The 25,378-nt window shown below is 45.5% G+C and overlaps 1 protein-coding gene across 8 annotated transcripts in view; it reads right to left on the minus strand.

The window, feature by feature from the left end:
* Positions 1-25,378, minus strand: part of USP7 (ubiquitin specific peptidase 7) — a 207,065-nt gene that overhangs the window by 161,134 nt on the left and 20,553 nt on the right. For all 8 annotated transcript variants that reach the window (XM_085891982.1, XM_085891988.1, XM_085891983.1 and 5 more), the window contains exon 3: positions 14,440-14,638. In XM_085891982.1, the coding sequence (XP_085748108.1) occupies positions 14,440-14,638 (199 nt within the window). The remainder of the gene's footprint in view (positions 1-14,439; positions 14,639-25,378) is intronic.

A 25,378-nucleotide genomic window follows, 5' to 3' on the forward strand; every position in this document is an offset into this window, starting at 1 on the left:
CTGGCGCCTGGTTCTTCCATTGTGTCTCGATGGCGCCTGGTACTTCTGACCGCATCGTGACGCTGGTCTGGTTCACTCATCTCGTCGAAGACCGCACGAGGTGGGAAGGTCCATGTCCGTGTGTGTGTGTGTGTGTGTGTGTGTGTGTGTGTGTGTGTGTGTGTGTGTGTGTGTGTGTGTGTGTGTGTGTGTGTGTGTGTGTGTGTGTGTGTGTGTGTGTGTGTGTGTGTGTGTGTGTGTGTGTGTGTGTGTGTGTGTGTGTGTGTGTGTGGCCCTGTCTCAGTAGGAATTGGATGTGCCTTCGCTGTACATTGTTTGCCTTGCTTTAGTGGGTTTAACTCTGCTGTTATGTGTTCCTTCCCCACCTATTGTAAATAAATATCCATGTGTTAAATGTATCAGCTCGTTTTTGTGTTTTCTTCATTGGTTTAACACGGTGCGTGTTGGGAGAATTAAAGAAGGCCGTTGCTGCCGTAGTGGTGTGCATTTGGGACCGACGGAAGCTCGTTGACCATCCGCTCGGGTCACGCACGGGTCGTGCACGCAGAAGGCTCGTCCCGTACGAGTGCCGTCGATGGTGTGACTACTCGGTAGCTCGCAACGTGGGTCTCTAGGTATTTTGAAGTTTGGCAAATAACCCTGTACCACGTGGTGGAATTATTGACGATTCACGGTCCGGTAAGGGACCCATACCCTCGGAGTTTTCCGAAAGGTACGATCTAGATTCCGGGTGTTCGGTAGAGTCGACCCTACTGCTCCACCTAGCGGTCGTGCTTGCAGCCGATACCCGGCCCGCAACAATATTTCTCCATGTGACTGAGATACAGCAAGAGCAGCTATGTTTTTGTGGTGCCAGGCAAAAGCGTCAAGAACGAGGTAGGTCCACATGGCTGGCATGGACACTGGCCTTAAAGCACCACGAGGCATCGAGAAGGTGTGGGCAACTCCCCCCAGAGAGCAAACAATAAGTGCACAATGGGCAGTCCAAAGCACCACCTCACGGATAACAATTAAAGGATGCTACGAGTGGAAATCTCTCTCGGCGTGTGTGTGTGTGTGTGTGTGTGTGTGTGTGTGTGTGTGTGTGTGTGTGTGTGTGTGTGTGTGTGTGTGTGTGTGTGTGTGTGTGTGTGCGCGCGCGTGCTTGCTCCTGAAGCTCTCTGATCAGCAAGCCCTCTCTGTAATCCCCGTGGTACTATCGATCCTCGCCACGGCACATCGACCTTCATCCCATCTCGGCCACCTTTGCTGTGGGAGAAGAACATGCGCCCCTTTACTGGCCAGTCCTCCCTCCTGCTGTATGAGGTGCGATGTGGTGGCAGACGAGCGGAAGAGCCATCAAGCCACATGCCATGGAGTGATTTTGGCACTGAAATCAGGTGCGAGCACTAACACTCGCACTTCGGACTGTGTGTCCGTGTCCGTCTCTGCGTGTGTCCGTGTCCGTCTCTGCGTGTGTCCGTGTCCGTCTCTGCGTGTGTCCGTGTCCGTCTCTGAGTGTGTCCGTGTCCGTCTCTGCGTGTGTCCGTGTCCGTGTCCGTCTCTGCGTGTGTCCGTGTCCGTCTCTGCGTGTGTCCGTGTCCGTCTCTGCGTGTCCGCCTCTGCGTGTGTCCGTGTCCGTCTCTGCGTGTGTCCGTGTATGTCTCTGCGTGTGTCCGTGTCCATGTCCGTCTCTGCGTGTGTCCGTGTCCATGTCCGTCTCTGCGTGTGTCCGTGTCCATGTCCGTCTCTGCGTGTGTCCGTGTCCATGTCCGTCTCTGCGTGTGTCCGTGTCCATGTCCGTCTCTGCGTGTGTCCGTGTCCATGTCCGTCTCTGCGTGTGTCCGTGTATGTCTCTGCGTGTGTCCGTGTATGTCTCTGCGTGTGTCTGTCTCTGTGTGTGTCCGTCTCTGTGTCTGTGTGTCTGTGTGTCTGTCTCTGCGTGTGTCTGTCTCTGCGTGTGTCTGTCTCTGCGTGTGTCTGTCTCTGCGTGTGTCTGTCTCTGCGTGTGTCTGTCTCTGCGTGTGTCTGTCTCTGCGTGTGTCTGTCTCTGCGTGTGTCTGTCTCTGCGTGTGTCTGTCTCTGCGTGTGTCTGTCTCTGCGTGTGTCTGTCTCTGCGTGTGTCTGTCTCTGCGTGTGTCTGTCTCTGCGTGTGTCTGTCTCTGCGTGTGTCTGTCTCTGCGTGTGTCTGTCTCTGCGTGTGTCTGTCTCTGCGTGTGTCTGTCTCTGCGTGTGTCTGTCTCTGCGTGTGTCCGTCTCTGCGTGTGTCCGTCTCTGCGTGTGTCCGTCTCTGCGTGTGTCCGTCTCTGCGTGTGTCCGTCTCTGCGTGTGTCCGTCTCTGCGTGTGTCCGTCTCTGCGTGTGTCCGTCTCTGCGTGTGTCCGTCTCTGTGTGTGTCCGTCTCTGTGTCTGTGTGTCTGTGTCTGTCTGAATAAACCACTAGATAAATAAGCACCCGTCTTTGGCACCATGATTGCCCAGACGTGTCCTAAAAACCTGCACTGCTACTCTTGTACATTGTCCCTGCCCTTTTCACCCTATCATTTGCCATAGGTCATCTTCCATCTCCTTGCAAATCTACCAACATCACTATATTACATAAATAAATGTGCAAAAACTGATCCCCTGAACTCAGGACAAATCAGCTGCCTTCCAATCATCAACAGGGTCATAGAATCTATCATCGATGTTGATATGAAATCCTTCCTTTTCTCCAACAACCTCACCTGAGATCACCCCACTTTGGACAGGCTGCTTCAACTCACCCAACAATGGATGGAGGTCCTCAATGTCAGGCATGAGATCACAGGGCAGTCTCTCTGGACACACCTCATGCTTTTGATACAGTCTGGCATCCTGACATATTCTCCAAACTCTTCACCAATGGCATCAAAGACCAACCCCACTCTTGGGTGACTGACATCTTCCACTCTCATAGCCAACATATGGCTCTCAATGGAATCCTCTCTCCAACCCTCCCCGTCAAGACTGGAGCCCCGCAAAGCAGTGTTCTTGGCCCAGTCCTGTTCTTGATCTTCATAAATGATCTCTCAGACTCAAAAACCTACTCCGTGGAAGTACCTCCTGTGCAGCTTCCTTTCACAGGGCAGCTCACTGGATGACGGGATTGGGGCAACGCCTTCGGGACCCCCAATCTTTGATGATAGGAGGGAAATCACGGGGTAACATTCCCAGGTCAGATTGTGAGTGTGCCGTAGTGGTGCTGAGGTGTCGTCTACGAGACGGCGGTCTCCTGGAGTTAACCTGAGGCGTTCCCTTCGGGTAGGTGCCTGGAATGTCCTATCCCGAAGAGAGAATGATCACTCGTCTCTGTTATCATCTGAGCTCAAGCGTTTGGACAACGGTATTGCAGCACTCTCTGAGGTCCGGAGACTGGATTGCGGAGAGATCATGGCGGGTGGTTACACCAACTATTGGTCTGGTCCCTCTGATGGTTACCATGCCCAAGGAGTTGCTGTAGCTGTGTCCAATAAGCTGACCCCAATGATAATTGAGGTAACACCACTCAACGAGCGTATTATGAGACTAAGGATTCGTCACTCCTTGGGTGTCATTTCCCTGGTCTCTGTTTATGCTCCGACTGAGGCGAGTGATCTCACCGTGAAGGACGCATTCAATGCCACACTCGAGTCTGTGGTTGATCAGTGCCCCAGGCGAGATACACTTCCAGTCTTGGGGGATTTCAATGCATCGACTGGAACTTATAGGGATGGTTATGAGGTGTGTGTTTGTCCCCATGGGTCTGGAACTGTGAACCTGAATAGCAATAAGTTCCGTGACTTTGCAAGAAGTCAGGGACTTAGGGTGGCCGGCTCATTGTTTCAGCTCCCACAAGCTCATCGTTGGACTTGGTATTCCAACACTGGCAGTGTGGCAAAGGAGATTGACCATGTGCTTGTTGATGGTCGATGGAGGATGATCCAGATCTGCAGGATCTACAGGAGTGCTTAGATCCTCAATACTGACCACCGGCTTGTTGTAGCAACTCTTAAGTTGCACCTTAAATCCAGGAGAATGGTACCATCCCAGCCTCGGCTGGATGTTAGCAAGCTCAAGGATGAGAGGGACGCTGAGGAGTTTGCGAACAAGCTGAGTGGAGATTTGGGGGGTCTGAGTGCTTTGGGAGATCCTGAAGAGTGGTGGAGTGCCTTCAAGATCACCATCCTTGATGCTGCCGGTGGAAGTCTTGGAACTCACCGTAGGGCGAAGAAGAATTTTGTCTCTCAAGAGCCACTGGATACCATTGACCAGAGTCGCAGGGCCAGGCTGAATGGCGGAGCTGAGCTGTTCAGGGAGCTGAGGCATAAAACAGGACGTGCGCCAAGGGTGGACAAGGAGGCCTATGTGCGATGAATCTGCGAGGGGGTAGAGCATCACCTGTGGTCAAGTGATTCTCGTCCTGCTAACGGGAATTTGCGCATTGCGTTCATCCAAGCTAATCCCTCGGTGTACTGCAGTTGGAGCAGAGGTTGTTAGGCTCTTGACAAAGGAGTGAAGGCCTGCTCTTGAAGTGAAGGCCCGCTGGGCCGGTTCCTTTGAGTGGTTGTACCAGGCTGATCCACCAGCTGTCGAGTTGGATGTCAGGGCTGTTGCAATCACTGTTGGTGACCCTCCAATCAACTGTGGTCCACCTTCGTTTGTGGAAAAACAGGCTGTGATGAACCGGTTGAAATGGGCTAAAACTCCAGGGATCTGTGGCATCCATGCTGAATTTTAGAGATCAAAACCACATTTCGAGATCTCGAATAAAATGTGATGCAATTGGATGGAGTGCACAAAATCATATCCAGTCGACTAATACTTCCCAAAGAAATTTAAAAATAAATAAAATTACACAGAAGGAGGTCATCAAAATCAAGAGGAACCTCAAACAAGTGTTTCTTCCAGCAGTTCACAAGGATTTGCACTTTTAGTTCTTTCTTTGTATTTGTTCAGTTTGAGTCTTCTTCTTCGTCTTCCCTCCACCAACACCACCGTGACCATCCAAAAATGGCCATCAATAGTGCCTCTCGCAGGTAATTATGATGCCTTGATCAAGTGGTTAAATTAGCAAGGGTGACAAAGCAAGGCACCTAATCCTTTGCCATCCCGACTGCAAAATGTTTCAATGTCAGGATGGGAGGGAGCATTATCCAGAATGAAAATTACCTTGATGTCCTCAGAGGTGAGCTTCAGGACTTAAATTTGATGACTCCTCACCTCAGGATCAAAGTGATGGTGAAACTAGTCTCTTGTGATGGCTTGCATAAACCAGGCATTAACAGAGTTGAAATACAGCACAGGAAGCCTGTCCATGCAGTGCCTCAAAATCTGTGAGTGTTTTAACTTTCCCACAATCACCAATTTCAGTCGATGGCTGTCATCAACATCTGTCCAGACAAGGGCAGAGAGTCTTTCCTTGCTCTTCTTTTGGCCTGGTGTTGTCTCCTCACAGCCCGAGTACTTTCTGGCAAAGACCTTCACTTTCGCCCAGTTTCACCAGCATTGTACACCTGGGCTAAAATCAGTCCTGATTCACTCATAATACTGTTCAGTTTCAGTTGGAATGGCTCCACACTTTCAACATCACCACTAAGAGCCTTAACATAGATTTTCTTGTTGAAAATGTTGTGCCTTTTCCGAAGACACCACAACCACCCACTGCTCGCAACAAAACTTGGGATGCCTAAATGTGTCGTGAGTCTTTCGGCAGCAGACTGAAGCTCAACACCATGAACACCAACACCACTCGAACACTGGTGTACATACCACTTGTAAACAGCTTATTGCAGTTGTATATCCTTTGGCTGTTTCAAAGTCATTCCTGTTGACACAGTACTACCAACACTGACATCAAACCTTAAAGAAAACTGCTTAAGTTGGTCTTTGTTTTTCTTAACATCAAACACTTTGTTTAGATATGCCGAACTCCTCCACGATCCTTGTTCCAGCCACACCACTTTCAATTTTCTCAATTATTTTTAACTTGTCTGCATCATTGACAGACACACATTTCCATTTTCCTTCACTCCTTCCTTTCTTTGAACCCAGTTTAAACATTTAATATGGCACTAAAAGTTAGAACTATAAGGGCACTTGGTAGAGCGCATACCTCCGTCCCATAATACTGTTGTGGTGCCGAGTTCGGTGGCGAGGACGACCGCTAGACGGAGCAGTTGGGCCGTCTCCCACCAAACATCGGAATTGAAAGGTCGTCACTCCGGACAACTCCGGAGGCGACAAGTCGCCAATATTTTGACGGCGTGAGGTAGGGTCCACTTGTATATTCTAATTTACCTAAGTACTCACGCCATCTAACTACCAGGGAAACCACACCCTCAGCCGGCTTTCTCCGAACCGAGTCGCTGTTACCGACTCAGATCCGGCGTAACCGAGCAGAAATTACCAAAGCTGCGCCGGCCCAAATGACAACTTACGGCACAATCCGCCTTCCGGATTCTCAAACCCGCACCATGCTGGGTTAATGGTAGAAACGACAGGCAATGAGCTGGTGCATTTAACAGGGGTTTATTTACAATAATCAGGAAGGGAGACACAGAGCAGACTTAATCACGAACATGCAGGAAGTATTTACAATGATCCAATCACTTAAACAGTTCTACTTAACAGACTGGCCACAGACAAACACACACACCCAAAAAAGAAATGGACCTCGTGGATCTTTATTCGGCCCTTCAACCGAGGAGGATAGTTCAGCTGGGGATCAGAATCTGGCTGGGTACCTGGCCACCTCATGCGGTTTCACTGACTCCAATCCACCACGGTGGGACTCGAACCCACGACCTGGAATCCAACGAGCCCCCGATCCTGGCTGCCGCAAACGATGATATGAACACCACGGTCCTGGCCGCCACGAACGGCGATACGAGCAGAGCACCACAGTCCTGGCTGCCACGACCACCACCACCACGAGGAACCCCGGAAAAAGACCAAAGACCAAAGAGCCAAGAGCAAAGAACGATGACTGCAGACCAACGAGTGACGACAACGACTGCAGACCAAAGACCAAAGAGCGACAAATGCAGACCAACGAGCGACTGCACCCCCGACACGACCACCTTTCTTATCCTCCCCCCCCCCCACGTGGGTTGAGGGATCCACTCTGAGGTAACTCTCCTCCGGATTGGTCGGGGGCGTCGGGTGATCGGTGTACTCCCCTCATTGGACAAGGCGAACATCCCATCTGACTGGGGTGGGGGTTGGCCCTGAAGTGATCTCTCCCCCGATTGGATGAGAGGAACCCCCATCTGGCTGGAGCGGAGTCAGCCCTGAGGCGAGGGGGCTCCACCCATGTCCGTAGCCTTGAACACGTGGGTTATGGCGCCGTGGTGTGGAGTGAATTGATATAGAAAACTAAAAAATAACTCGCAGCGCACATACACTTAATCACCCATTAAACATAGGGACGGGACCCTAACTATAAACACATACTTATCGAAATTACTGAACTGCGGGGACTCTGGCTGTGTGTGCAAATGGCTGCCAGATTCGTAACAATACCTGATCCACGATAACATATTTTGCCCAATACATTTTTTAAATAGCATGCTATATGTCAGTTTTGAGCCCTATCTTTCAAAAGTGAAGAATCACTTAAAAAATTACAGTCGTCAGATCCAGATTCGAGTCTTCACCAAAATCGAATCAATTTGTCGTGGTCACACACCCAACCTGTCCACCAAGTTTCATCCGAATCCGTCCACAACATTTTGAGATATCATGCTATATATTAGTTTAGCCCTATTAGTCCGAGTGTTGGCCAGAAAAGCGTGCATTCGGGTCCACACAATGTTTTTCTACATTTTTGTGATCACCAGACCATCTGAATGGATATTCCGATTGATGCCACTCTGGCACCCTTGAGCATTTTTGTAGAAAGCCATTAATATGCAAATTAGTGATGGCCATTGTCAAAATTACTATTTTTCTTAATATCTCCAAAATTAAGCATCCAAATTAATAGCCTGGTTGAGGTGTCTTCACCCATGTTTTTAGGGTCACTGGTCATGATAAACCCACTTAAAATTTAATAACATTTAAATTTAGCTCATTAATATGCAAATTAGCAGTCGCCATTATCAAAATAACAATTTTTCTTAATATCTCCAGAAGTAAGCATCCAAACAGCCTGGTTGAGGTGTCCAAACCCATGTTTTTAGGGTCACTGGTCATGATAAACCCACTTACAATTTCATAACATTAAAATTTAGCTCATTAATATGCAAATTAGCATAACCCCCTGAATTTGTCCGCGCCGATCGGCGTTTTTGCAGTACAGTTATACAACAACAAAACTGTATGAAAATAACTTGCACAGAGCCGTTTATCCCCAGTACAGTTGTGAAGAAATGGCTGACCTCAGAAGATCAACAGCATTAACTGTTTCTGATCAAGTAAGTTGAGGCTTGTAATGTAATGAAAGAAACACGGAGAACTGAGTTTTAAGTAAGAGTAATGTCTTCTGATACAGTAGAAGGATCGATATTATTTGCAAGCAAGTTTTTTATTTTTTATTTAACATGATCTGTCTGAAAGCAACTGTGTATTTTATTGATTTTCAAAAGTACACAGGGTGGAACCTGTTTCGTGAGAATTTTTTAAAATACGAACAAAGAAATTAAAAGTTTACTGATGTTTATAATTACCTCTATTGTTACAGGTTGAGGCGACATCACCATGGGAGACTGTTTCTTCAGTCCCAGTGATGCAACTAAAGCTGGAAAACCTCTGGTAACAGTTGGTCCAGACAGAGTGCGAAGTATCATCCGGTCAAGCAAAGCAAGACAAGATGGTATACATGAAGAGCTTGAACAGAGATTACAGGCAGACGAATCCATCGAGCTCAAATGCCATAGAGACTGTGTGTCAACGTACACATCACGCTCACACATAGAAAGACACTTGAAACGAATGAGTAATGTCTGTTTGGAAGATGATGCTTCAACAAGCAAAAGAAGCCGCCGTTCAAAGATGACAGTATTTGACTTTAAAGAACATTGCATTTTTTTGTGGAGAAAAGTGCATCATGGACTTTGATAAGATGAATCCTAATCGTTGGCGGCGAGTTCTCCTTTGTGGGACTGCAGTTCGTGTTGATCGGACAACTTTCAAACAAACTATTCTAGATGTTATCGATTCCCGCCAGGATGAAGGACAGAAGGTCAAGATACGATTAATGGGCACAATCAGCGATCTTTATGCTGCTGATGCGAGATATCATGATGACTGCAGAAAGTCGTTCATGACACCCCATTCTGTTGAGGCAGCAGCACACAGTGGCAGAGAAACTCGGGACATTGAGCCAGATGTCAGTTCTACCATCCTATCGATGAAAAACGACGTTGCGCATCTGGAATTCCGTAGAAGTCTACAATATGTACAAGGATCATGGAGGAAAGCTATACTCTCGACAAACCCTGTTATCCAAATTGTTGGATATACTTGGCTCTGAGCTTCTGGTTCTGTCTGGTGAAGGTGTCGCTAGTTTAATCTTGTTTCACAGCAGAGCGTCTACTGCGATCAACTCAGTAGCATCAGATGAAGATGACGCCATTGATGTTTCCATAGAACGAATTGCCAAGAAGGTTGCACAGGAATCTAAGCAGTTGTTGTCCGACCCCAGTTCCCATCAGACTAGAATTAATATAGTATTGCTAATGAAGCAGTGAGTTCAACCCTTCAATTGCTACTCTCCAAAATCTCAGCTAAACTGGACTGCACACTTCCAGGAGTTCTGATAGGAAACATCATAACGAATATGATCATCAATCGACCAACTGCACTCCAAATAGCACTGGGAGTTCTAGTCAGTCGTAAAAGCCTCATCGAGCAGTTGTACAACTATCGTGTGACCTGTTCCTATGATGAGTTTCAGCGTTTCAAGGGATCAACAGCAAAGGCTGCAACTGTTCACTCCGGGATTAGGGGAACCGCCAATGCTGAATGTGGCCTCGTTCAGGTTGTTGCTGACAACTTCGACACAAATATCTCATCCCAAAATGGACTCGTTTCAACACATTCTCTTGCAGTACTACTTACCATAAAATATCAGGAGATATCTTCCACATCTGAAGATGAAGCCATCATCAGAAGATTGACCCGTGATGAAATGAAGACACCTGTGACAGAAGACATTTCGGTTCAAAGGTACAAGGGACCTGAGAAACCAGCGATGCCAGTTGAAGAAGCCACACATGTGGTGTTACCTCTCCACGTATTGGCTCATCAAGCTATGCAACTTAGGAGAGTTCAAGATATGGATTTCTCTTGTTTGAAGCAAATCACTTCTGATCAGAACACACCAGAGTTTGGTGGCTTTAATATGAAGCTCTGCAGAGAGCAAGGACGATCCATCCAACCTGCAACGAGAGCCATTTATACACCACTCATAGATATGGATCCAGCTGATCCGGACACGATGTTTACAGCAATGGAGGGAAAACGCTTGACTGCAGAGTGTGGACAAACCGTAACCATCTTCACAAATGACCAACAGCTGTATCAAGTGGCCGTTAATGTTAAATGGGTTTATCCTGAGTGATTTACCCAGTTCATACCAAGGCTGGGCAGCATGCACCCCCTTATGGTTTCATCGGTTGTGTGGGGAACTTTATTACTGAAAGTGGACTGGAAGACGTGATTAAATCTACCTTTGGAGGTGTTGCTCATATGCTTGGTGGAAAAAAGTTTCCCCAAAACTTCAGGGCCCTGCGATTGGTGACTGAGGAGGTCCTTCGTTCCAGCGTGGCTCAGGCAGAAAGTCATGAAGACTTAATGGACACTCTTGAAACCAAAGCAACAAAGAGCATGACCACACAACTATGGGTAAAGAACCTTGTGAAACCTGTATTCAACATGATGGCATTTGTTCATGCTGAGCATGAAGGAGACTGGCCATTGCATCTTTGGGCTATGAAGGAGATGCTCCCCAACTTCTTCGTGGCTGGACATCACAACTATGCTAGATATGGGCTCTACTACCTTTGCTGGATGGAAAGGCTTCATGTCCAGACATTCTGGAAATGTTCTTAAAAGGAGATCACGTGATGCGGCACAAGATGGAACGGCATATGGTCGGATATGTACATCGAGTCCACGTTCATGCGCTACGGTCATGGCATACATGGAATCGTTGGCATTACACTGAAGCCTTCTACACTGAAGAAGTGGGCCTATAGTATGCACTCGTTTAGTCAGATAGTCCACGATCTCACAGATATGTCTGAGGGGCACATAGTCACAGAGTTGACCATTCACAAGGAAGAGAAGCCATCACACATACGATCTGATACAGAGGACCAAGATAAGATAAGGAGAAAACTCCAGTCCTGTATCGACCCACTTGACCCAAACGAACATGCAGACAGAGTTGTCAACATTGTAACTGGCAGAATTGGACCAGAGAAGGTGAACACGCCAAGGGCAGTTGACATTGGCTGAGCACAGATGCATTCGTATGAAGAAAGCTGGCCAGCAGGATTCAACGCTCCCTTATCTAAACAAGTCATAACTATGGCAGTGACACGGAAAGTCATGCGTGTGGGATCTACTGAGGTTTGTGATCTAAATCTCATCTACTCCAGGGTCATGAGATTCCAACAAAATCGAAACATCAAACTATGTGATGTCTTAGAGTACGAGCTTGCACCTGTGCCAACATCAATGTTCGATGAAAAGGGGGAGATGAGAATAGCAAAGACCAAGTCGACATTGAAAAATAATCCAAGTGGAAATCTCAACAAGACTGGGTCCACAACCTGAAGTCACCATCTTAGATGGTTGTGCAATCCTCTGGGTTATTCATTGGCCGAACAGGGGAATTGTGCAAGACTTTGTTGGCAACTTCACGAGCTACATCATGGCAAAGTTGGACAAATCAGATGTATATCTGGTGTTTGACAGATATCATAATTTCAGCATCAAGAGTGGAACAAGATTAGCAAGAGCTGGGCAGCAAACGAGCAGGCACCACAGGTTGAACCGCCAGACTCCACTGCCTCCACAGCTGGTGGTTCTGTCAGTAACTGAGAACAAAGTTCAGCTGATAGAACTGATTTGCCAGAATTTGATTAACGTTAGTCAACAGAGAAAGCAGAGCCAACACAGGCTCGTCATTATGGGACAGGAGTTTACCCCAGTGGAAATACACCACGTGTCGCACTGATTTGAAGATGACGCATGAGGAGGCAGATGTCATCATGATTCAGCAAGTCGCTAAAGTTGCCGAAGATGGTGCAAAATGCATCACAGCCATCTGTGATGATACTGATGTGTTCATCTTGCTTGTGTATGACTTCGCAGAACTTAATCTGCAATGCTGCGTAACAATGGAAGCAACATGTCCTGGCCGATCGTTGATCAACATTGGGGCCACTGCCAGAAAGCGCGCCGGGATGGTGCAAGACCTACTCGCTTTACACGCACTGAAAGGTTGCGACACCGTTGCCCAGATGTATGGTAGAGGTAAACTGAATGAATGAATGCGCTAAATGAATTTTAGCGCAAAAAACCCCCGAAAATTGCCAGTGGAAGAAAAACAAAAAATAAACAGAAGAAAAACAATAGGTTGCCCAGCCTTGGAGGCTTGGTACCATAATAATAATAATAATAATAATAATAATAATAATAATAACAGTAATAAGCTAAAGCCTCAATATTGTACACAAAAACGAGACATCATTCAATGTCGCAAAAAGAAAAGAAAAAAAACAAGTCTGAAGACGACAATGGTTCACGAGCGGTATTTGACGATGTAGATTGTTTCAGAAGTCAAGGATGAGACAATGTGATAATTTTTGACCAAGTTATAAAAATGATCAACATGATGTGGTACGGGTGACAGGTTATTAGCTGCAAAATGTCGAAAACCCGGTTTCGTTCAACAACTTTCAAAATTTGACCTTTGCATAACCTTTAAAGGTCACAAAACAATGTTGTGGACATTAAAATAAGGAAACAGGATACGTGCTATAGCTTATTGGAATTAGTTCGTCGAAGAAGGTCGAAAACCCGGTTCAATTCCCACAACTTTGAAAATTTGACCTTTGTGAACTTTAAAGGTCAAAGGTCAAGGATTATGACCTTTGGTGCAAAACTTCTTCTGGAACATTCCAGGAACAATATAACGTCATTAAGGTTATATGGCATTTCGCACTCCTCGGATTATCCATACTTTGATAAAATAAGCGTAAAAACAAATTTGAAGGGGGCGCCACGGGAAAGGTGTTCGAGATAGAGCAAAATGGTTTCAAGACTTTAGGTGGGGAATGACCTCAAGATTATGCATAAAAAAGATTGTCATCCAAGCTCTCAAAGTTTGGGCGGTCGTATGATTTTTTATGTCAAAATTCGCAATTTTCTAAGTTTGTGACCTTGTGATGAAAATGAAAAAAAAAAAAAATCGAGCTCCGTGGGGCTATGCAGGTGCCATTGGGTTAACCAAATACAAAAAACCCCTGCCAGATTCGACAAACCCCCTCGGAGAAGATGTAACTTGAAATTGGCTACCCCCTAAAAACACGTTTTTTGGGTGTGGCTCCGCCCATAATGGGCGCAGCACGCCCATTCTTGGGAAAACACAACGAGATCATGATTTTAACCTCCCACCAAAATTTTATCAGGATCGGATCAAAACCCACGGAGCTATGCTCAGGACAGACAGACAGACAGACAGACAGACAGACAGACACCCATAACGAATATAGTGGTCACCTACTGACTCGTAAACCAAAAATTGACCGATATGCCTCTGCCCACATCAAGTCTTTGCTTACTCTGACATGAAACCTCAAGATCTAATATGTACATACACATCATGGTAATGTGTACTTAATTTAGTTCAAATCCCATAGCCAATGGTATCACATTAACAGGAGTTTTAATGTGACCTCTAGCCATTGACCTTAAAGTGAATAATCTATCATGGATGGATGGATGCACTGATGGAGGTTTATACATACTTGTACCAAGTTTGATGAAAATCCCTTCAGCTGTTCTCAAGTATCACAATTTTACTTGACATGACCTCTCACCTTTGACCTATTGATCCCAAAATCTTAGCAGCTTATCTTTTCATCATTATACATTATTGTCACAAGTTTGACATAGATCCCTTCAGCCAGTCTTAAGTTATCGCGGGAATGAAAATCCATCACGGATGGACGGACAACCCGAAAACATAATGCCAACAACAATGGAAAAGAAAAACCACGTTTTTTTGTTTGTTTGTTTGTAGGGGTGTGGGGACGGACACCTTTTTTTCGGAATTGTTGGGCAAATAGAACCCTGCTTTTTTTGGAGGGGGGGGGAGGGATTGGGACCATTGCAAGACACACATTAGTGATCATTTCCATTTCTTCATGCCTCTGTTGATGGTAAAATTATGCTGAGTGCGAGCCATCAAATAAGGGCAAAACAAGCAAAGCTAGCCCAGGAAACTTACGTTGACTCAGATTCAGCATTGCATTGGAGAAAGAAACCCAAGGTCTTCTGATTCGGCCTTTCCTGGTGTGTCCGTGGCATCACCATAATCTTCCAGGGCAGGTTACGGATGTAGTACGCGGGACTTAGTAATGTGTCTGACAGCTTGCTGAATCGCTCCACCGTGAATTGAAATGTGGCTTCCGAACGCCAACTGGTGTCTGTGATGCAGAAAGATAAAAAAAAATTTAAAAGTAAAACTTAACCACATTTCATTTTCAACATCCCGTTAACTTGATATCTGCATTGACTTAACACAATTGTCTGAACATCCCATTATATTTGAACATCATATCCCAGTGGGCGGGATCTCAATTGTAATGACATAACGGCCAACCGAATATTGTAAAAGACATGTTCGGGGGTCATTCAACACATGACTGGGGCAGCCAGCTCCATGCGCCAACTGATGGGAGTTTAAGTCACATCGGCCTCCACCAGGAGCAGAAACAAGGCCGATAAAGCTCAAAGAGAATCTTCCATGACTAAAAGGAGAGGCATTCATCCATCCATGTCTGTGTAACCGCCATGCTTAAGATAATAAAAAGGGCATCGTTGGAAATCTAACAATCGATTTACTTGGTTCAAAAGCCAACAAGAGATTTACTTAGAACAAAAACTCAGATCCATTCCACCACAAAGAAGCCCGTATTAAAAGCCGGTCTTTCCGGAATGGAAAAAGTAGTAGGAGGACCTCAAGCTTTAATGCAGTGGATCTAATTGTGACATTTTTATTATTCTGCAAAAGCAGGAGCCCTCCAGATCTAGAATAAAATGTGATGGACACAGGAGCACACAAAATTATAAATACTGTAAGACCCCACTATTCGTGGGGGAAACAAACTAGAAAAATGTCGCAAATGTCAGGCCATTGGGTTTTTTTTGTTTGTTTCTTTGCATGGTCTAAGCTCGTGGAAGAGCAATTGCACAGAACAAATCATGACACAGCATAACAAAGGGAACAGCAGGAGAAAGGGGAAACACCAACAGCAGGGCGGAGGAAGAAAGGAGATGGACAAATAAGGGATGCAGGTTATGATGAGAGGTAAGGGAGAATGCAAAAGGTGGACAATATGGATACGTAAGCAAAATTATGTGACCATTTTCTGATTTTGTCAAGGTCTGAGGAGAGGGAAGAGGCTGCTACCTGTCTGTCAGAAGGATGAGAGATGTCATGGCAGCGAGTGAAGTCAACAGAAAAGAGATAAAGAGGATTTTCCAGTCAGTGAGATCATTGATGAAGATTCGGAATAATATGGGGCACAGTATACTGCCTTTGGGTACTACAGTCATGGCAGTGAGAGGATATGAAACGGTTCGCTTGAGAGCCACACATTGTCTATGAGAGTGGAGGAAGTCAGTAATGCAAGAGTGGAGTTGGCCTTGGATTCCATAGGCAGACAGTTTGGAGAGCAAGGTAGAATGCCAGACTGTATCAAAAGCTCGAGATATGTCCTGAGAGATAGCCCTGATCTCATTTCTGATATCGAAGGCCTCCACCATTGTTGGGAGAAGAGGAGCAGCATGTCCAAGGTAGAGTGACCAGGCCTGAATCTGAATTGATGATCTGAGATGAGGTTGTTGGAGAAAAGGAATGATGTCAACTGCAATGCTTGATTCCATGGCCTTGCCAATTGGAAGTAAGCTAATTGGGCTGTAATGAAGGGGATCAGTTTTTACACCTTTTTTTTTATTTTTTGCTCACCTTGTCTTAAGTCTGGTGAGCAATTGCAATCGAGCAGTGTCTGTCGGTAAACACTTCAGTCATTATCGCTTGAACCACTAACACACGATTTTGATAAAACTTCGCCACAAGCTTCATATCTCATGCCAAACGAAGGTGTATTGACCACATCAAAATCTGCACTTATTTAGGGGGTCTCCGGGGTTTTTTGACCCCTCCTCCAAAAAAAAACTAGGTATTTGCTCTCTTCTCCGAAACTACACACATGATTTTGATGAAACTTGACCACACCTTCATCACCTGTGATGTAGCAATGTTTGTTCACTGCATTAAAAAATAAAATAAAATAAAATAAAATAAATTAACAAAAAAAATAATTAATCAGGGTTTGAGGTGGCCTGTGGGGGGTTTGAGTAACTGTTGCTCCTGATCCAAGTGAGCTTCAGGACATGCGGTCCTATATTTATGCAATGCTGTGATGTTGGCCGATTTCCAGTTTCCCAGGTGGATAGAGACCAATCCTAAAATGGAAAAAAAGTAATAATTTTTAAAAAGATGAATATGCAAATCGCAAATGTAGAAGCAGGTCACACTTTATGAGCTGCAAATATGCGGGGTCAACTAGTCCGATTACTTCCCAAAGCAATATATAAAGTCATGCGCCACTTAACGACGGGGATACGTTCTGAGAAATGCGTCGTAAAGCGATGTCGTCATTGTGCGAACATCATAGTGTACTTACACAAACCTAGATGGTGTAGCCTACTACACACCTCGGCTAGATGGTGTAGCCTATTGCTGCTAGGCTACAAACCTGTACAGCATGTTACTGTACTGAATACTGTCGGCAATTGTAACACACATCCAAGAGAGACGGAAGACGCGTTAGTTTTACCTTTGTCCTGTTCATGACGGCCATGTGTGTTGTTAGCGGCTGCTTACAATCTCCTCTCGCATCGATTATTATAGAAAGGTGAATAAATAGCGTTTGGATTTTATAAATACGTAATCATTGCATCGATGTTATAATTTACAAATGAATAAACGAGCACCTGTCAATTGTGTGATATATTTTCGGAACAGTGCGAATGTTTTAACAACATAAAAAGCTTCACTAAAACCAAATTTGTGTTTTAATTTCGACTGTAACAACAACGATTTATTCGTGGAATTCTTCAATTCAAAGGTAATTTACTTGCTCGAAGGTAAACGTGCAAACATTGGTTCAGTTTGAAAGCCGATTTCCTTGAATCCCGACTTAACACGACCCTGCTTTTTTCGCGATGACATTTTATGGACCTCAACGATCGCATTATAATGGGGCCACACTGTCATTTATTATCATTATGAAGTATTATGTACTGTACATAATTGTATGTGCTATCCTGTACTTTTATACGACATCACTCGGTGATAGGACTTTTTCAGCTCCATTATAATCTATAATCTTATGGGACCACCGTCATATATGTGATCAGTCGTTGACCGGAACGTCATAAAGCGGCGCATGACTGTGTGTGTGTGTGTGTGTGTGTGTGTGTGTGTGTGTGTGTGTGTGTGTGTGTGTGTGTGTGGGTGTGTGTCTATATATATATATATATATATATATATATATATATATATATATATATATATATATATATATATATATATATATATATATATATATATATATATCTTCTTCTTTCGGCTGCTCCCGTTCAGGGTCGCCACAGCGGATCATCCGTATGATCTGCATTGTGATTTGGCACACGTTTTACGCCGGATGCCCTTCCTGACACAACCCTGGTCGCCTCTTACAACACAGGGATATGGCACACCTATTTTAACCGGGATATACACCGGCCCAGTACACTGGCACTCATTTCGCCGACCTCGGAAGGATGACAGGCTGAGTCAACCTCCTGGTGTATTAATTCAGTGGCCCAACGGGGCTTGAACTCAGGACCTTTTGGATCCCAAGCCACTGCCCAAACCACTGCGCCAACACCAGGATACATATATATATATATATATATATATATATATATATATATATATATATATATATATATATATATATATATATATATATATATATATATATATACACATACACACACACACACACACACACAAGGAAGGAGGTCAAACAACAACCACAGCCATGATGACAGCAGCATGAACAACTACATGTTATAAAATAAAATAAAAAAGATCTTTTTTTGTGTGTTTAATTTCATTTTCCATCCTCATTAAGATTCAGACAGAATGATATACAATATGTTTGTAAAGTACAACATGCTGTCTTTTGATTAAACCCATCAGTGAAGAGATAGGTAGGTATGCCAAGTGCAAAAAAATGAGATACCATGGTGCCCCCAATGTCATGGGAAGACGTTATTAGCAAGAAAGGATAATAATGTCACGTGTACGGCCATTTAAAACCGACTGTGCACGGATGGCCAAATGGTTACAGCCGAGGCGTTTGAATTTTTGGCGGGAACCTTTTACGCGCGCAGGAAAGGCAAAGCAACAGGAGACTTGACTGGGGATTTTGGGGTTTAATCACCCGAACCAAAATAAAAATAAACCAATGTCACCGGCAGGGTGACCCGTATCTTGCCAAAAGGTGACCACGTGTGACTTCTTTAAGGTCACACTGAGGTGAACAGAGCTGCTATCCACCAGGAGCGACTCCTTGAGGAATTATCTGCCAACGAGATTCCGATGAGAATCGTTCTACAGAGTAACCATGAAAAATATGCATTTGCCTCATAACGTCACCAAATGACGTCATAATGTCTCAAGCTTGATATATCAAGAAAGCACTCAGAGGTGTTCAATTTGAGACACCACACGATATGGTTCCTAAAACTTGAAAATTTGACCTTGGGGTCAAATATGTTTGACCTCAGGCGCTAACCATGAAGGTCAAGGCCAATCGCCACCAAAAATTAATCACCTGAGCGCCAGACCATGAACTATATTCCCATGAAGTTTGAAGACTATCCGATCAAAATTACTCAAAAAAGAAGGGTTTCGTCGATTCCCCTGATTTGCGACAAAGTGACCTTGACCTTTGACCTTGACCTTCAAAATTTTATGCGCTGAAAGGGACCTCTATAGGCCTCTGATATGTGAAGTTACAAAAATTTCCAATGATAACTGTGCTCTGCAGAATTTTTTATACGTGATGACAGAAACAAAAAAATAAAAATAAAAATAAAAAACATACAAGCTGACTAACATATTGTTGCAAATTTGCACCCGCCGCCGTGCGATCGGCCGCTCGACTCGAATGGCGGCTGCCTCGCCCACCGGAACGGACAATTCAGTCGTGACCCACTCGGACCAACGCCAGGAGCTAGTCACGGGTGGGGGTTTAACCCCACCACGATCGTGCCAATTAACCACCCGCGCAGGATAGGGTTGCTCGCCAAATTCGATCTACCTAAGTACCTGTGCGGATGGTCGACCGGGCGATCGTACCACGCCACAGGCCGACCCCAGACACGAACCGCTGAAGCGGTCCGTTCCGTGCTACAACGATAACCGAGCGGTGTTATCGTCGGCCTCGACGGTTCTGATTAATTACTGGGCGTATTAAGCCCACTACGAACCCTTTACGTGAAGCAGGATGGAGGGTCAATTAAAAGGAAGGAGATGAAGCGAAACGGGCACAGTTCAACAAGCAAGCACTTTCTTTACACGACACATGGAAAGCACACCTTTCCAGTCAAACAGTCAAAATGCACATATGGCAACAAAAACAAAAGCAACAATGACGCAGAGTTACTACCGACTAAGACCGACACACGGCAACACTTAAACAGTTCTACTTTACAAGACACGGCGCCACAAGATCCATACAAAAACCCCGAAAAGAAAATGGTGACTTCCCTTTGGGGCAGTTGAGTCCCTCTCCCACGTCCGTCGGCGTGGTCACGCCTGGCCGCGACTCCGTGCCCTGGCGTGGTAGGCAAGTCCTCTCCGGCATGCCTCGCGCCGGCACGTGTTGGCCGCTCGACGCCACGGACGGGGTTTCCGGCGCTATCCCAGCGCGGATAGAAGGGGGGGGGGGACGTAGTTGCTCGAGGTCGCGTTGTGTGGAATGGCAGACGCTCCGCCCTGCCAGCGGGGTCTCGGGACCACCCCACAGAAGACCAGGCCAGTGGCCACCACGAAGAGAAGAGCGAGCCGGAAGAGCGGAAGAGGACGAAGAGAGCAAGAGCACCACCAAAAGCGCTCCGCCCGTGTCAGACTTTAATAGCCCGGGGCTCCGCCCTTCACTCCGCTCCGCCTCCCCTCGAGCTTCTTGGAGAAGCTTCTCGAAGGGGGCATGCCCTCACGCTTTCCCTCCACCCCGCTCTGTCCGGGGGCCGAGGGAGTCAGTTTGTGGCTTGGAGCCAGAGCATTATTCCCCAAAAAGAGGCCCCCACCTTTTCTCACCTTTGACCTTTGACCTGCATCGCTCTTCCGCCACTCCAAAGCGCGGGGAAGTCAGACAGTAAAAACAGATGGGAAAAATCCACGCGCCATCGTTGTGCCTTCTTCTTTCCCTCCTTGCGTTCTCGACGGTTTCCAACGTGGAAACCGTCGTTGTGTGGACCGTGGAGGATGGCGTTCGTCAGCGAGTGTAGTGGCGAAGATGGTGGTGGTTGTTGTGAGGGTAATTGTAGCGCGGTTGGCGTTGTGGCGTAGTTGGTGGCGGTTGTCGTTTGCGTGGAGGTTTGCGTTCGTCAGCGGGGGTAGTGGCGAAGATGGTGGTGGTTGTTGTGAGGGCAATTGTAGCGTGGTTGGCATTGTGGTGTAGCAAAAGCAAATAGAAAGCAAAAGCAAATAGAAGGCACCAATAAACAAATAAATAAAGGCCTAAATAGAATGCTCCCACACAGAGACGGACTCGACAAACAAACAGGTAAATACAAGACACCCAGAAAATCCCCCAGAGGCCAGGCTCATCTGTCTGGTGAGCAGGCAAAGGTCCCTCATGAGCAGAAGGCAAGAAAATGTTCACCGGCCTTTGGCACGAAATGCTCGGCGCCAACCAAATCTCCCCAGATGCACCCCTCCGCATCCAATACCGACCTCCTTTCTGCCCCCAAAGATAGTAAACGCTAGGCGATGGAACCAGGGAACAAGCTGAAGCGTGGCGCACGACCAGGAGATAGACATTAAGCGAAGTCAATGAAGAGAGATGATGATGCCATGTAGAGCGTGTAGGCAAAGCCGAGAGAGGGAGCAAAGCGAGAGAGGAGGTGACCAGCGCAGGCTCGCCTCTTTTATAACCTCCAATCACATGACCTTCTCGAACCTTCTTTTTAGTTAATCACCATGGGCACTACATTCTCCAACGCCGTTCTCCCAGCCTGATACTCTCAGCACCAAAGCTCCCTTCCTCCTTCTCTGGTGAATTTTTCTTGATTTATATCCTGCGCTCACTACAGCCTCCATTTCTATCATGACCTGCAACAACACCGCAAAAGCCCCGTCCCCATTTCCCAAACACAAGGATGGCTACAAGGGGTTGTGACAAACGGGATCTTTCCCATAATCCCGACGCTAATTATCATTACCCCACCTCGTATGGGGGGACAAAAATATACCTTCTCACTACAGGTTCCCTGACTTAAAGTGACATCATTGTTGCTCCTAACCAGGTCACACGACCCATGCTAAACTGCGCATTCCTATCTCAGCTCAAGTAATTTGACCTACCCTCACAAGCATAACAATAATAACAGAAAATGCAAAATAATGTTATGTGGAGGTTTGGGGGGGGGCAGGGGGAGGGGAGGATACAGAGATAGAATGTGTGTTATTGTACACCAGCAGGGATACCCGTGCTCCGCACAGGAATCCCGTGGATGACGACGGATCTGAAGGAGTATATGTCACAGTTAATTGTAAAATTGTAGAGGCTGCCACACACACACACACACACACACACACACACACACACACACATACACACACACACACACACACACACACACACACACACACACACACACACACACACACACACACACACACACTTTTAATAGTGTGGATACAATATTCACAACATAGAAATCGAACCCGATCGTGCTTATACACCGCACAGCGTTTATTAATATTCGCAAGATAGAAATCAAACCCGATCGTGTTTATACAATGCACAGCGTTTAATATTCACAACATAGAAATCAAACCCGATCGTGTTTATACACCGCACAGCGTTTAATATTCGCAACATAGAAATCAAACCCGATAGTGTTTATACACCGCACAGCATTTAATAGCGAACGTAGTGAGCTTCATACTCAACGCGTGCACATGAGAGAATAGTAAACAACAACAACAACAACAACACAATACCCTGGCAATTTGGAATCCATGTCGTTGGCTATGACCCTTTTGCTTCCGGTTTTTGTCATGGGGAATGATGCGTCCCTGGAGATAAAGGCATCGTCGGAGACATGAAAGACCCAAATATCAGACATGGTGTATATTTCCTCTCCTGATTTTAATAAAGATAACTGAGCCTGGTGTTGGCACAGTGGTTAGGGCAGCGGCTTGGGATCCAAAAGGTCCTGAGTTCAATCCCCATTGGGCCACTGAATTAATACACCAGGGGGTTCACGCAGCCTGTCATCCTTCTGAGGTCGGCGAAATGAGTACCAGTGTACTGGGCCGGTGTATACCCCGGTTAAAATAGGTATACCATATCCCTGTGTCGTAAGAGGCAACCAGGGTTGCGTCAGGAAGGGCATCCGGCGTAAAACATGTGCCAAATCACTATGCGGATCATACGGATGATCCGCTGTGGCGACCCCGAACGGGACCAGCCGAAAGAAGAAGAAGAAGAGGAGATTTTAATAAAGATAACTCCCGCATCATCAAAAAATAATTTTTAATCATGATTTACATTATTTGATCGCTGATCCCGAATCCAGGCCGAAGTGACGTAAAAACGTTATACAGTAACAATAAAAATGTTTTTTTTATAACCATGGTTATAACAATAATGAACAAAGAAAATGTTAATAAAATATGACTTACAGATGATTATTATATCATTATACGGTATAATATACATACGGTCATTTTTGCAAGTGTGTCGAATGCATAAGTCATAATTCGGAAACCGGGAAGTCGGAAGTAATTATCTTCAATTGACTGTAGTATTAATTTCTCATTCTCTAGCAAATTCCGTTGGTCCCATGTCAATCGGCTGAACTTGAAAAATTAACGTTACAAAATCAGGGGATGACGTCATAATTCGGAAACCAGGAAGTCGGAAGTCATTGTCTTCAATTGACTGTAGCATTATTTTTTTCATTCTATTGCAAATGGCGTTGGCCCCATGTCAATCGGCTGAACTTGAAAAATTAATGTTACAAAATCAGGTGATGACGTCATAATTCGGAAACCGGAAGTCGGAAGTACAATTCTTTTACATCGGGACACTCCCGGGTACATGTTCTGTCAGCATGTGAAGTTTGGTGAGGATCAGTCCAGTACTTTTCGCGTGCATAGGTCACAGAGAAACACACACACAGAGACACTTTCAACTATATATATATATATATATATATATATATATATATATATATATATATATATATATATATATATATATATATATATATATGTATATATATATGTTATGTTGTACATATTGCTGCGTTTGAGTCTGGGGAGTAACTGCTGAAATACGTGTCCCATGTGTCCTATGTGTTCTATGTGGGGAGTAACTATGTGTCCAGGTTCTTCCGGACATCTTTGTTCTTTGGTCCTTTCGAACTTCCTTCTAATTTTTATTTTATAATAATTCTCTTTAATCATTCTAATTCTTGCTTTTTCTTCTCTTTCATCTCTATATTCCACTCTCATTATCTCTTTCTTCAAGGAAAAGTGAATTCTTACAGAAAATCTTCTGTAAGCCTCAGTTGGCTGCACCTGGATGGGTTTGAGGATTGTGGAGCAGCGGCTGAAACCCAAATCCTATCCAGGTTCCTCCTGATATCTCCATATTTGCTCTTTACATATTCAGGTTCCTTCTTGGTCTTCTGTTGCATCAAGAATAGCTTGGTCCGTGTGCTCAAGTTGCTGAGATTTACACTTTGATTTTGGATCTGTCAGATGCAAGTTACACGTAATATGTGCACTGAAGGGGCAGCGATTGTAAATCATAGATCCGAATAGGGGAAGGTTGTATCATGGACAACTCTTGTACAGGCGAGGCTAGGTGGGGTAATTGTGGCATTTAATAGAAAGACACTTATTAAATAGTAAGCAACAGGGGCTGTTTGGCCTAGAGAACTGCAGGCCAGGGCAGAGTAGTGAGAAGTAGAGCCCTGGAGGGGTGGGGCATCTTGAAAGGCGATAGACGTCCTGTCTCTCATTAATACACCTCAATTGAGTCAATAGGAAAGAGACGAAACGGGTAGGTCGGAAACAACGATTTCTCAAATAATTGCAGCACACAAGTATTTACCAGGGTCAATGAAAGGAACACATTTACAATGATCAAATACAAGCAAAAGGCACAATTTAAAAAATAAAAAAATAAAAAAAATCAAACCGCCAAAATCACAACCCCCAAAGTCTTATATTCCCATTTAAGCTTAAACCCTTCTATAATCTTACACTTAGTCTAGCACGTATGACATGAGCCCAGCAGAATCACACTCCGAGGAAGTTAGATCGGAAGAAAAGAGGATGGGGAGGGGAGAGTCAAGTCTTGGGCGTAGGTTCAGCCCCTGGATTCACCCCGGGTACCGGTTCTGATACGGTTTGGGTGAGGGAAGGTAAGGTCAGTCTATTATCATGGTGAGGGTAGAGAGGAAAAATGTGAGGTACGAATCGGTACACTCTGGAGGACACAGCAAGAAAAGAATGTGTACATCAGCAATGCAGCCTCATCCTTTGGCAGAGACCTATGCCTGCCTGCCTCACATCTAATGGACGGCGCTTCAAGCTCAGTGTAGCCTGGGCCTCTGTACAACTTGTGCCTTGGTACAGCGTAACGGGTCTCTCTGGTGGCATGCAGGTTCCTCTCTTGGCAGCAGATCTCCGTTTCAGTCAGAAGGCCCCAGTAGCACCCACCTTCCCCATTTTTATCTCGCTTGAGTGGGGTGGAGTGTAGTGTAGTGGGATCAGAGCTCAGATGTTCACCTCTGATCCCACACAGAGCATTTGGGATTGGTGCGCTTTCTGGAGCACCGCCTTCTTCTGCTGTCAATCAACT

This window comes from Eptatretus burgeri, chromosome 8 (genome assembly GCF_056783735.1).
Source record: "Eptatretus burgeri isolate ZD-2024b chromosome 8, Ebu_testis_v1, whole genome shotgun sequence".
NCBI lineage: Eukaryota > Metazoa > Chordata > Myxini > Myxiniformes > Myxinidae > Eptatretus > Eptatretus burgeri.